Source organism: Parasteatoda tepidariorum, chromosome 8 (genome assembly GCF_043381705.1).
Source record: "Parasteatoda tepidariorum isolate YZ-2023 chromosome 8, CAS_Ptep_4.0, whole genome shotgun sequence".
Taxonomy (NCBI): Eukaryota; Metazoa; Arthropoda; class Arachnida; order Araneae; family Theridiidae; genus Parasteatoda; species Parasteatoda tepidariorum.
In genome coordinates this window covers 13640464-13655879 of record NC_092211.1, presented here as the reverse complement: position 1 = coordinate 13655879, position 15416 = coordinate 13640464, and the positions used below count along the sequence as shown (strand labels likewise).

General features: G+C 27.6%; 1 protein-coding gene and 1 long non-coding RNA gene across 2 annotated transcripts in view; both read left to right on the top strand.

The window, feature by feature from the left end:
* The window catches only part of LOC107442585 (uncharacterized), a 17001-nt gene extending 16792 nt beyond the window's left edge, over positions 1-209 (top strand). The window contains exon 4 of the mRNA XM_071184507.1: positions 16-209. Within this exon, the coding sequence (XP_071040608.1) occupies positions 16-103 (88 nt within the window). The 3' untranslated portion in view covers positions 104-209. The remainder of the gene's footprint in view (positions 1-15) is intronic.
* A 6308-nt stretch (positions 210-6517) lies between these two features.
* Positions 6518-10286, top strand: LOC139426220 (uncharacterized). Its single transcript, XR_011637443.1, has 2 exons — positions 6518-6680; positions 10148-10286. It is a non-coding gene; the product is annotated as an uncharacterized lncRNA (long non-coding RNA).
* Positions 10287-15416: the final 5130 nt, after the last annotated feature.

Here is a 15416-nt window from a genome sequence, read left to right as displayed (position 1 = left end):
ACATTATTCTTTCAGCTGTGGTGATGGACCCCCAGATTGCAGACCTGTAAAAGGGGATCCAGCAAAGACCTTTCCTGAATGCTGTGATGGATGCGAGCCTTAATTAATTAAACAAATAACGCAATAAATATTATTTGATATAAAAAATAAAGATTGTTTCTTCTTTGACCACATTTGTTGTATTTAAATAAAACAAAAATAATAATTTCCAGTAATTTTTTTGTGTACAGCGCTGCCATCTAGTAGTTGGTTTGAAAACATGTAAAGTACCTCTCAGGAAACAATACAAGGAAACGGTTTGATGTATAAATGTTCTTTTTGGAAAATGCGTAAAATTATTACCATATTTCACTGTTATTCTATATTTTTCCATTCATTACTATATTCAATTGTTTTTATCTGAACGTCACTAATTTAAAGAAAGAAAAACTTCAAACAAACACTGGAAATTTTTGTTGAAAGAAAAACTCTGTAGTCTAGCTAATTTTTTTTAGGTGTAACAAAAGAACCATCCAAACCTGCACCCATTTAATTTTCTGGCAAAATGTAAATTTTATTTTATTCTTTTTCGTGCAATTATTTTTATATTTAAAAATTGCAAAATACGATAGTTTTTATTTATTTTTAAATGTAAAAATATGCCAACAACTTTCTTCATAAGAGACATTTAGTAAAATTACAGCTTTTTGAAATTTTTATATTTAGAGATGATTTGCTTAGTTTGTGAAGAATTTTATTTATACTTCTATTATGCTTATTTTTTTTTAAAAGAAAATCATTTCTACCGTATAAAAAAATAATTGCTACGAATTTCAACTGCAAAAATTACTATTTATTATAAACACTAATTGAAGCCCGATGGCTAAGCGGTAGCGCTTCGCGCTCTAATGCCACGGGTCGTGGATTCGATCTTTAGGCTGGGCAAGTTTGCTTTAGCCTTTCATCGCTTCAAAGGGTTGATAAAAGGTATTAAGCACTGGGGGCTCTGCGTTCACCCGGATATCCAATCGGAACAGCTGCTCCTGCACCCCAGTGCCCTCGGTCAAAAAAACTGAGATGGGCACAACAGGCCTTGGCCCTCTATGGGCTGGCGCGCCACTGAGATAACGCTGAGCCACTAGTTTGAAAACTAATTATTTTGAAAATCGATAAACATACGTTTAAATTGTTAGATTGAACTAGGTAGAGTGAGCAATACATTTTTAAAAACAATGTATGCTTATTTCTTTAAAAACAAATTTTAACGCGTGAAAAAAAATTTTGCTGCAAATTTCAACTGCAAAAAATACTACTTATTACAAACACTCATTATTTTTTAAATCGATGTTAATATATATACATATATATATACATATATATATACATATATATATACATATATATACATATATATATACATATATATATATCTATATATATACATATATATATACATATATATATACATATATATATACATATATATATACATATATATACATATACATTGCCGCTCAAAAGTATCAGTACACCTAGAAACTTATAAAAAAATGGCAAAATTCAAAGTGTCATAACTTCTTTAAAAATGATCAAAAATGCTTCTGCTTTATCTCATTTTGAAGCTTAAAATCTCTACTTTTATGTACTCTAAGTGTTTTTAATTAATATATTTTGCAACTATGTACAATTACACTCTAAACAATCATAGAAAATTGTATTAATTTTTTGTGAAGTTTGACGCGATGTACGGGCGCAAAGGGGTTAGATATTGTTAATTTTTATTATACCATTGAAAAATTTGGACTTTTAGCTTTCATTTAAAAAGAAAATTTTCAAAAAAACATGTTTTTTGACGAAGTTATTGTCAAATAAAAAAAAGTTTTTTTTTCAGAATTTAATGATTTTTCAGCAATTATAATGAATTTTAGTGTAATTATAATATGATATGAAAATTTTTTAATTAAAATAAATTAAAATTTAATATTTCTCGATAATATTATTTCATAATTTATTATAACAATTTTAACTNATAGTATCATTCAAGTATCAGTCAAGTATCATTAATAAATTAATATGATTACCATCATTTTCTATAAACAGTACAATGATATCAATTCTCCTTTTTGAAACAACTGATCTTAATTATACAAGAATTGTGACAATTATATGACCCCTAATCCACCTCGATCAAATTTCATTGTAAAATATTTGAATTTTTCAAATTTCATACATATATATAACTATCAGCCTTTTTAATGAGCAGAATTTCAAGCATTTTGACAAAAATCTCACAATCAAAAATCGAAACTGTATGTAAGTATAGTAAACTCACATTTCTGAACTGAGAGTTGATTTAATATTTCTGTCTCTTACATGTTCCAATAATATAGTACGTATTGTGGTAAATCTGTTAGTAAAATGTTAAGTACAACAAAAGTCGAAATGCGTACTTATTTACTATTATTAATTATGTGAAACAATGAATTTCATTTGTAAGGATTTATTCGCAAAAGCAAAATTAATTTTAAATCTCTTAAGCATAGTTTGTCTATGGTAAGATCTCCCCCCAACACCACCAAGTCTGAGACCGTCCACTGCGATGGTAACAAGAATAGTGCATTTTAGGGAGGGTAGCTTCTCTCTACTAAGAGTATACATGCGTCCCCGCCTTAGTAGCCCGAACCCTTGAGGGCGGAATCGAATACGGGAACAGTTTAACGAGTACCGATACCGAGCAGAGATCCTTTACTTCGGTGATCTACTGGGATTCGTGACTTACCATCAGAACAATATCGTACACAAGGATTTAAACTTTCAAATTTATGATTGCTCACTCAATGAATAACTTCAGTTTTCAATTTTCTTTTTTTTTTGTCAGCATGAAAAATAAATTTTATATTTTTGACTAAATTTATACATACCCATTAATATTTTGTACAGTAATAATTTTTATGCATTGTAGATAGGTAACTAATCATTCTAATCGAGTAAATAAAAGAGATATAAATAATATTTTGCCACCTTCGAAATTATTCCAGGGGAAATATTTTTCTTAAAATTATTTTAGAAATGTTCAAAAAATTTCAGAAACGTACTGAAAGCCAAACGAGTGATAGCGGGTTAAATTTAAATACAATTTCAATAATGCGGGATTTGAATTATGTTACAATGTTGCGACTGTAACTTATTCATCATTTTGTTGCTCTATTTCAGAAATTTGTGCATCTTGAAATGTGCAAAATTGAAAAATTTGAATTTAATTTATTTCTCTTTATTTACTGTTTATTAAAAATATTTAAAACAATTACTATTTAAATATTCATACATAAGTTGTGAAAACAAATATAAAGCTTCGTAAACGATTTTATGTTAAGATATGAAGCAGTATATGAGAAATCATAATGGCAAAACTTTGATATATCAAAAATTTTCTTTTTATCTCAAATCAAATAGTAAGAAATATATATATCCCAAGTATCAAATTATTTCTTATAATAAATTTAAATTCAGCAAATAAGCTTAATTAGCAAATAAATTTAATTAGCACATAAATGTAATTTTTTGACGCAGTTGTCTTTTGGATAAATATATATCATGCAATGAAAGATATTTATAACACAGAAATAACAGTTCCAATTTGAAAGTCCTTTATAAATTATTCTGTAACAAAAAAAAAAACAATTGCTAAAAAAACATATAAAGAAAAGACAAAATCTCAAGAGTATAAAAAATAATATCATTTTATCAAATCAGAAAAGCTGTGACATCATGTTAATAGTTGTGCCAATGCATCATTCGTAAGTCATTTCATTAAAGGCATATCTGCTGTCTAAATATAAAACTCAATTAATTCAATTGGAAATTTCAGTTTATTTCTTTTTTATCATTATATAAAGTTAATACGATCGAATCTGAAATCACATTTAGAACAAAGGTAAGTTGCGCCCTTTTTTTTTCTTTTGTCTTTAATGATTTGTTACCTGGTTTCAGTGTTAAACTTTTAAACTATCATTTTTGACATTCTTATTCCAAAGATCATCGATAAAACTAATGTTTTTATTTTATTAACAGCTTCGCTTACCAATTTTTTTGAAAAAAAAATGCAAAAAAAATCAACATATTTTTTTATTTCAGTGATAAATACAAGGAATTAGTAGTTTTACATTGATTTCTAAAAATTTCTACAATGTTGTTATTATTTTATAGACCAATTAAAGTTTAGCAACCTTTAATAATTATCACTATGAATAATATTCACAATATCGTTATATTAAATGCGTCAATGTGTCTTATCTGCAACAGTTACTGTTTTTAAATTATGAACTTGATGTTGTTTTATTTGTTGGCAAACTTGGCTTCAAGGCACCAATAACTGATAGGTACTGATTTTTTTTTTAGATATTTTCGATTTATAAGTTTATGATACATTTATTAAAAGTATATTGATATAAAGTTCAAGAGCTTAAAATTAGTTATCGAAAGAAGATGTGAACGATAGCTATGAAATGTTTTAGAATCCGAATTTAATTAATTAAAAGGCTTTGAAGTTTAAACGCCTTTCAATCAAAATAATTATATTTATGTTAAGCATTATCAATTACGAGGAAATATAATCTTTTTCACAATTTTCGATAACTTACGTCAGTTTGCATATTTGTTTATACCAGTTTTACTTCTGCAATTAAACTATGTGCTTAGGAAGCTTGCAGCATGTATAACTTTCAGTTTTTTTAGTATTTTTGTCTGTTTCTATTGCCTAAATATTTTGTAAACAAGTTATTTCCATGATAGCTTATGTCTTAATAGTTTTCTTTATAGAAATTTTATATTTTTGCTACTCTGCTCGAATTACGTAATGCCGGAGAAAGGTGATTGAGAATTTACTTGAGAATTTGCTTGCTGCAGAATAAAAAACGATTCAAATCGGTGCTCCCGTTCTCAAGCTGTTAGTGAACTTACTTTCAGACAGACTTTTTCTTTTACATGTTTAGACAAAAAAAGAGATAAAATCCCCACAAAAAGTTTTCTAACTATGCATAGTGTCCCAAACTTTGAAAGCAAGACTTTTATATGTGGTTCCCCAAATGTTACGGAAGAAATTATTTGTATAACAAAAATATCTTTCGTGTGAACAAAAACAGATTTTATTTTATCAATTTATGAATCATACTATAATTTTTACGTTCCTTTACTTTTCATTTTAGCAAAATTATTAATTATTTTAATTACGTTATAATTGCAAATCTTAGTTACTACTATTTATTCTAACCATCTTAATATTATAATTTTAAAAACATATTTATTTGAGCCTAAAGACAACTGTGCTAATTTGTATATAACTTTATTTGCTAATTTGTATATGACTTTATTTGTATTTGTATTGTATTAAACAATAACAATTTGTGTTTGTATTGTGTTATATATAATAAATAGCATATTCGGCAATACAATCATTACACATTTTTATAAATCCAATTATTATTAATTTCACCAATCAAATTATCATTGGATATTTTTTTTTCATTTATCCAACATCCGCTGTTACGACGACGTCTACTGTCAACAATTAGCCCTAAAAAATTGGCGGGATATCATAAAAGCATGACTTAAGAATAAGTTTCCATAGATTATATGACCAGTAAAAAGGTTCGAAACAATAGGGCAGTTCTTGAGGAGGTCACCAACCGTATGAATTCGATGGCACATAAGACAATCAGCTGAATCATTTACCTCTATCAGATGTAACCGATTATCACTAAGTCTAGCAATCTTATTATTATTTATTCAAACAATTTTAGAGTTATATATTTAATCAATCATATTACTATTTTTTTTACAATAGTATTATTATTCAGTTTATCCATCGGATTAATTTTTTATCAATTCTATTATCATTTATTTTACCAATAGTATTATTATTCATTTCATCAATTGTATTATTATTTATTTCATCAATTCATTTAGTATTTATTCTATCATTTCTATTATTGTTTTTGCATCAATCGTAGTCAGACCCTCAATGAACTGATCTTAAGACACGAAAACCGCAAGCATCAAGTCAAGCATCATTGATTGCGGTCTGTGTACGGATAGTTGACCACTTTGATCAGGCTACGAAGGGAGAAAGGGTATGCGGCATCGGTCCTTGTTAAAATGTTCTACCATAGAGTGCTCGACTTTGCGTGCAGGTCTCCGGGCTACCGAAGCGGTGGAGCCATCAACTTCACAGAGGATCAAAATTGTTACGACATGCCTTCGGATCATCCTCAGGGATGTTTCCCACACCGTCGCCAATAGCCCATTGTGCTGCTCTAGTGCTGCGGGAAAAAAATAAAAAATCATTATTTAGCAACTCTATTATAATTTATTTCAGCAATCATAACATTATTTATTTTAGCAATCATACTTTTATTTATTATTTCCTTTATCATTCTAGTTTATCAACTTACTTACTATTTATTCTTTAGGTATTTTATTGCTTAATCACTTTTTCAATGTTTGTTGTTGCTAAGGGCTACATTAGTGTACATTTTTGCAGACAATTGATGTGATATTTAGAACGAAAAAAGAAGACGACAATGTTTCAGTACATATTGTTCTTGATTCTTGCCCTTTTCTGTTTTGTGATAGCCACTGGCTATCATCATCCAATTCATCCAACGTATCCAGATTCAACTCTGCCACCACCACCATTTGAATTCGTGAGCACCATTTTCCACGAATCATTTACAATTACCATATACCACTAATTTTTCTCGTAGCTTGTATTTTTTTATAACTCTAACTTTTGTCGTCGCACGCTTATTAATAACATTTTGAAGGTGTAATTTTTATTTTTATTTTAATTCATTAACATTTTATGAAACACATTGAGAATCATTAGCCAAAAAACTGCAACTAAGAGTCTTTTAATTGAAATTTTGTTTTATGGCACTTATAATGCTTTTAGAAAATGCAATCAGAAAATGATATTTAATTATGCTCCCAACTTCCTTTTAAAATGCAACTTATCTCATTGTTACACATTGATATCATTTGCTTAGAACTTGTTAAATTATTAAGAGTAATTTATATTCATGGTTTTCTAATATCACCGCTTTTAAAATATATTTTAGCGATCGTAAAATTTTTTTTCTAAAATGAGCCTTCACTAGATTGGCTCTTATTTTTTTAAATTTTTGAAAGGTTTGCTTTTATCCCTCAAAAAACTATGAAAATTAAGAAAACCAATAAGTTTTATATGCTGCACATAAACAGCAAGGAAATAGAACGCATAAAATATGTTCAAATTGAAGAGAAAGCATGGAAAAATTTCAGAATAATGCAAAAAGGAAAAAAGAAAAAAATAATAATAATAATCCGAAAAAATGGGTGGGGGGAAGATATAATCTTTTTATCAGCTCACACGATTATATTCGCATAAAGGAGTGCTTTCTAATATTTTATGAATATAGCCAAAGCTAAATATTTCTACACAAAATTATTTTTGAAATGAAACGGAATAGAATGCATTAAGTAAAAATATCACGTAAAAATTTTAAAGTTTTTTAAAACTTTATTTCCATTAAAATGCTGAACTTTTAAATACGGAATTAAAAAATAGTAAGAATTTTAAACTTAGTAATTTCAATAATAATATTGTCATTAATATTTTTTAGCTTTTTATAAGAGATTAAAAATTAAAATTAGCAATATACAATTTCCTTACTTAATTATCAGTCCTAAATTTCATAAAATTCTTGTAAGATTTAGAACTATCACATTTGGATCTAATGCTTATTTAACTAAACCTGGCACCATTTTCTCTAACTACTTAAATAGAATTATTAACAACATTTCTAGAGAAGGTTTCTCTTGGATTATCACTAATAATCAACCGATTTTAGATTTCCTTAAATATAATAAAATTAATTCTATTGCGACTTTTGATTTCCAGGATCTTCTCAATAGCATTCCCCTTTCTAAACTAAAAAATGTCCTTTTGAATTATTACTATGATTTTAAAAATATCCTTTGTTGCAATTTTGATTATTGGGAAATTCTGATTAATTTTTGTCTTTTTAATAATTATCTTTACAATAGAAGAGATATTTTTCTTCAAATTGATGGAATACCACAAGGATCTAATTATTCATCTCTCTTAGCTAACTTATTTTGGCATTATTATGAAAAAAATTATACTCTTAGTATTAAATTTGTTTTTTATATCTTAATGACTTAATTATCTTTAATTTTCAAGATTTTACTATTTTATTAATTGATATTTACCCTGAGGAATTAATCTTACTTCGAAATCATGATGATAATATTAATTTAAATTTTTTGGATTCGGGTATTATAAAAGTTGAAAATATCTGCTCTGTTGATTTATACGATAAAAGAAATGATTTTAATTTTAATAATAATAAACTAATTACTTGGAATTCTAATGTTGCTAGGAGCATCTATTTAAATACCACTTTTAATGAAATGAACAGAATTAAAAGAATGTGTAGTAATATTTATTTATCCAAGAAACAAATCAATAAACTCTTTCAAAATTTGAAAATAAGCAATGGATATCCAACTAAAGTTATAAGATTTTATATAAAATCATTGAATTAATTGTATATTTTTGGGGATATATTTAAAAACATTTTCTTTGTTAATTTACTAATTTCCCCATGTGCAAATTCATTTCGGGTAAGTCCGTTGCCAAAATTGTTTACTAAATAATTTCTTTGCTAATTTGTATAATTTTGCCATGTGCAAATCAATTTCGGGCAAATCCGTGGTCAATATTGTTTGCTAAAAATTCCTTTCCAAAAAAAATTCCTTTGTTAATCTATGTAATTTTTCCATGTGCAAATCCATTTCGGGCAAATCCGTGGGTAAAATTATTTACTAAAAATTTCTTTATTAATTTTTCCATGTGCAAATACATTTCGTTCAAATCCGTGTTAAAATTATCTGTTAAATTTTTTTTTCTTTGATAATTTATATAATTTTTCCATGCGCAAATCCGTGGATAAAATTATTTGCAAAATAGGCAATTTATGTTTCTCTCTTCTATTTTATATTTTTTCTTAAATAAATTATTATTTTCTAAAAGTATTTATGGACAACTTTCTTAAATTATCCAGTATAATATTACCTTGCTCACATCCATTTCGGGCTTATCCTTGGTAACTAACAAATCACTTCAGCAATGCAGTAAGAACGGCACTTTAAAACAAAACCCCTCTAGTTACACTCAATTTGCGCTTTTGTTTTCATATTTTGTAATCTGGCAATCTTGTTGCGAAAATATTTTTAAATCATTTCCCGTTCATGTAAGTACATTTGATTTCGCTATTCGCTTTATTGTTTTTGTTTTTATTTTATACTGTTTTTTCTTTTTATTTTATTTTATATTCTGTTTTTACGTGTTATTTTTACTTATTGTGTTTCATTTTATTTGTTGTAATTTTTAAAAAAAAAATTTTTGAGCTCTCCTCACACTATTGCATTTTTATATTTTGTTTGGCTATATTGATACAATATCAGAAAGCACTCTTTTTTGCGGATATAATCATGTGGGCAGATGAAAATATTATATGTTTTTTTCCGGGTTTTTTAAAAAAAATTTAATCTTTTTTTTTTTTTAATCAGTTGTTTGTTATTTTTTTAATTATTGCTCCCCCCCCTTCCTTTTCATATGTCTATAATTTTAATTTGTTTTATCTTCATTTTGAACTTATTTTTTGAGTTTTATTTACTTGCAGCTTATGCGCAATAAATGAAGCTTATTGTTTTTCTTAATTTTCTTCGTGCTTTCTTGTTTTTTTTCTGTCAGACAAGGTTTATAACTCTGTTCAAGTTACCTAGAATAGTATTTATGATTTTGATATGATTCTATTTATTTTTGTAATTAATTTGTTACTTCCTTTTACATTTAAAAAACGTAATTTGTTAAAATTTCCTTCTGATCAATATAAATCCTATAGATAGGCAATACGTGTCTTACTTGCCACTATACCCCATGTTCAATTTATTCTATCTATTAAAACATTAAAAATTTAATCTGCTTATTGTCCAAAAAAGTACATTCAGTTCAATGCGTGATTACTTTCCTACATCTGATGCTAAGTAATCTATTTTGATTNTATATATATATACACCAAAGTATTTTCTTTCAATATTCTTTTAGGACCCCCAGCTTGTAAACCTGTAAAAGGTGATACAGCAAAGACGTTTCCTGACTGCTGTGATGGATGCCACCTTATTTAATGAAACAAAGGACACAATAAATATTATTTGAAATAAATAATAAAGATTGTTTCTTCTTTGACCGCGTTTGTTGTGTTTAAATAAAGCAAAAAGAATAATTTATTATAAATGTTTTTATGTGCAGTGCTGCCATCTAGAAATTGGTTTGAAGACATGCAAATTATCTGCCTGGAAACAACACAAAGAAACAGTTTGATGTATAAACTTTCCTTTTGGAAAATTTGGAAAATTATTACCATAATTTGCTATTATTCTATATCTTACATTACATTACTATACTTAATAGTTTGTCTTTCTTTATCTAAACTACACTAATTCGCAATAATTCAAATTAAAAAATCTTTTGACAAGCACTGGAAATTTTTATTCTAAGAAAACTCTAGCTAAATTTGGCAAAAACGAATTAGCTAGACTTTTGTAAAGTCTGAAAAATTTTAAGTAAAGTGTAACAAAGAAAAGTAAAGTGTACCTCAATTCTAGTAAAGTGTTAACTCTAGTAAATTGTAACAAAGGAACCACCTCTACCTTCACCCAATTTGATTCCTTTTTGTGTAATTTAAGACTTTATTTATTATATTTAAAAATATATCAACATTTTTCTTTATAAGAGATATTTAGTAAAATTATAAACGTTTTTAAATTTTTTTATTTGGAAATGATTTGCTTAGTTTGTGAAGAATTTTATGTATTTTTCTATTATGCTTATTTTTTAAAAATAATAATAATAATTTCTAAGATGTGAAAAAAAATTATTGCTACGAATTTCAACTGCGAAAGTGACTACTTATTATAAACACTAATTGACTCCCGATGGCTGAGTGGTAGCGCTTCGAGCCCTCGTGCCACAGGTCCTGGGTTTGATCTTCAGGCCGGGCAAGGTAGATTCAGCCTTTAATGGATTAAACACTGGAGGTTCTGCGTTCGGGTTACCATCCAACCGGAACATCTACTCCTGCCCCCCAGTGCCTAAGGTTAAAAAATCTGAGAAGGGGACAGAAGGCCTTGGCCCTATGGGCTGTCGCTCCAATAAGTGTAGTTTAGTATAAAAACTAATTATTTTTAAAATCGATAAGCAAACGCTAAAATTATTCGATTGAACTAGGTAGAATGAGCAATTAAAAATATCGCTCTCAATAAATTTTGTTCCCAAGATCAGAGTTTCACATATTACTTTCGAATCATACTGGTTCATAAGGGAAAACTCAAAGGCTTATTAATAACCATATTTATTGTTAAACCGTTTGTATTCAGGTATCGCAATAAATAATTCCGTTAGTGTTCTTAACAATAAACAGTAAAAATTCGGAAAAACGCAAGTCACTTAGATACAGGATTCGGCTAACAAGATTGAAATTTAACAAAAGGTTTCTTGACTTAGTTACTTATTTTCAAAGAGAACTAACTTTTGAAACTGCTCCATTGGTTGGTGCTTAAATGAAATAAATCTGAAACTTATGTTAGTACTCAAAACATATTTAATGTTGCACGCATTTAAGAGTTTCAACAGAAATTGTGTAATAATTATTAAAGTAATATCAGAATTTTCTTTAAAGAAGGCCTTTATTTAGACTACATCCATTATTACGCGTTTGCAATTCCCATTTTTTATTAGCTTCGGCACGCGTGAACAATTTTACAATTTTTGACTTACTTTTTTTCCTCTTTTTTTTATGTCAATCCTTGTCTCTGCAAAGGTACCTATTAGTATACAGATCTTTCATACCATGAGATTAATAATATCGGTTGAACTGGATTGATACAGATGTGTTTGAATTAGGCAGAGAATAAATACATAAATGAAAAGATCATTGATATGTAAATTAAAGAAGAGTCCCAGTTCAATTTTTATGAATTGAAAAGCTGTTAACAGATAACAATCATCAATATTAAAAAATTTAAAGATTACAAAGCAAGAAAGGATTCCGTATTAATGATTTCTATTACTGTTTGATTAAGTAACTGAAAAAGGGGTTACAAAAACTTATGAGAAAATATATATTGTGGCAAAATAATTAGCAAGAGTAAATTATCGCGATCCCACAATTAACCATTTTAACAAATTTATCATCGTTGAATTATTAACATTTTTAATTGTTTTTAAGCAAAATCATAAAGAGATTAATTAAATTATGAAATCATGATTATTTATTAGATAAGTGAAGAGCCTTTCAATTCTTATATTTCATTAAATCACACTATTCAGAAAATATTAAGTGTTCATTTACTTTTTCAAAGCAATTCGTGAGCAATGAAAATTCTTAAAAACACAAATACGCTTAGATATATAAACTAAGGAAAAAAGTATGGTCAAAACATCCAGAATATGGTAGAATTTACCATGCTCCTGGCTCTATGGGAACACCAAAAAAATCGTTTTTACCAAAGCGCTATGGTAATTAAGTTTTCATTTTTAATATCCATAGAGAAGCAAAAGATTCTTGTAATTAATAATAATCATTTTTTGATACATAACTCTATGGCAAAATACCTATAATAGAGAAATATTGCCATAGCTGTATGGCAAAGGTGTACCATAGCTTATGGAAAAATTTCTTCATAAGCTATAACATACCTTAGATTTATGACGAAAATATGCCATGTGAAAAATGCCCTAGGATATTCTTATGGGGTTTTGCCTATGGTAAAATTTTGCCACACACTTTTGCTATATACGTATGGCAAATGTTTGCCATATATGTATGGCAAAATTTAATATAAAAAATGCCATAGGATATTCCTATGGGGTTTTGCCTATGGTAAAATTTAGCCACATACGTATGGCAAATTTTTGCCATTCATGTATGGCGAAATTTTGCCATACTTATATGACAAAAGTACATGGAATAATTTTACCATTTGCAAAAACCCCATAGGAATATCCTATGGCATTTTTTTACGGCAAACCAATGGCAAATTTTCATAAGGAAAGAATCTTGGTAAAATTAATCATGATGAATAGTTTTATCAAATGTGATAAAATTTAGTTAAAATGGTAAAATTTGGTAATTTTATCATGTCATTATTTAAATACGATATATTTATTAACCAGAAATATGAGGGGGGGTTTCAAACCAGAAATGTCATTGCCATGCAGTAAAGTAGTCTCACACAGTATTTTTTTCTCCGTGTACAATGCCTTTATATTTTTTTCTGATTAATGGGAAGTCGCTAAACTACATTCTCATTTCAGAACTACCCCTAAATTTAACAGATATGCCACATCGGCTTAAATCTGAATTTCGTGTGACAGCATATAACTTTAGAAATATATTTTTCCGCTCGAAATTTAGCCATAATAAAAATTGCCATTCGAAATATTTCTTTTAGTTAATAAAATATAAATTTCAAAAAAATATTTTTCATAAATGTAATTTTGCTTAATACTTTTGATTAAGAACTTTTTTTTAAATTTAAAATGCAACTGAAACAATTTCAGTTAAAATAAATTTATCAATATTTGAACAGCCTCTCCAGTTGTCAGAATAAAACTTTTATCATTAATTTTTGTCATTATATTAATGAATGACTTCAATAATTTTCTATAAATTCTTATATTATTCTATTTATTCCTATATTATATGATATCAATTCACATTCTTGAAACAACTCATCTTAATTATACAAGATTTGTAACAACTAGCTTCCATTTTAATAAGTAGAATTTCAAGCATTTTGAGAAAAATCGCACGGTCAAAAATCAAAACTAAATGAAAATATAGCAAACTCACATTTCTGAACTAATAGTAGATTTAATTTTTGTCTCTTATATGCTCCAATAATATAGTGCGTATCGAGAGGAATCTGTTATTAAAATGTTAATTACAACGTAAGTCAAACAGCGCACTTATTTACTATTATTAATTATGTGACCCTATGAATTTCATTTGTTAGGACTTATTCACAAAAGCAAAATTAACTTTTACTATCCTAAGTATAGTTTGTCAACGGGAAAGACCCCCCACCCACCCACCATCACCAAGTTTGAGACCGTCCGTTGCCATGGAAACAAGAATAGAGCATTTCAGGGAGGGTAGCTTCTCTTTACTAAGACTATGCATGCGTACCAGTATTCTCAATATTGATCCTCTGTAGAGGTGATGCCATCCCCTCCTAAGTAGCCCGAACACTTAGGGCGAATTCGAATACGAGAACAGTTTAACCAGTGCTGATACCGAACAGAGATGCATAACTTCGGTGATCTACTGGGATTCGTGTCTTACCTACGATCAGAACAATATCGCAAACAAGCGTTAAAACTTATAAGCTTACGATTGCTCATTCGATAAATACTTCGGTTTTCAGTTCTTTGTTGCCAACGTGAAAAAGAAATTTTATATTTTTAACTAAATTTACACATTCGCAATCATATTTTATACTGTAAGAATTTTTATGTATTGTAGATAGTCTTTAATCATTCTGATAGAGTAAATAAAATAGATATAAACAATATTTTGCCACACTCAAAATTATTCCAGGGGGAAATATTTTACTTAAAATTACATTAAAAATGTGCAAAAAATTTCAGAAATATACTGAAAGCCAAACGCGTGATAGCGGGTTAAATTTAAATACAATTTCAATAATGCGGGATTTGAATTATGTTACAATGTTGCGACTGTAACTTATTCATCATTTTGTTGCTCTATTTCAGAAATTTGTGCATCTTGAAATGTGCAAAATTGAAAAATTTGAATTTAATTTATTTCTCTTTATTTACTGTTTATTAAAAATATTTAAAACAATTACTATTTAAATATTCATACATAAGTTGTGAAAACTAATACAAAGCTCAGCAAATGATTTATCTTAAGATATGAAACAGTATATGAGAAATCATAATGGCAAAACTTTGATACATCAAAAATTTTCTTTTTACCTCAAATCAAATAGTAAGAAATATATATATCCCAAGTATCAAATTATTTCTTATAATAAATTTAATTTTAGCAAATAAATTTAATTTGTTCATAAGTTGTCTTTTGGATAAACATGTATCATGCAATAAAAGATATTTATAACACAGAAATAACTATTCCATTTTGAAAGCCCTTTATGAATTATTTTCTAATAAAATATTTGTAAAAAATAAAATTGCTCAAAAAAGCATTTAAGGAAAAGACAAAATCTCAAGAGTATAAAAAATAATATCATTTTATCAAATCAGCAAAGCTGTGACATCATGTTAATAG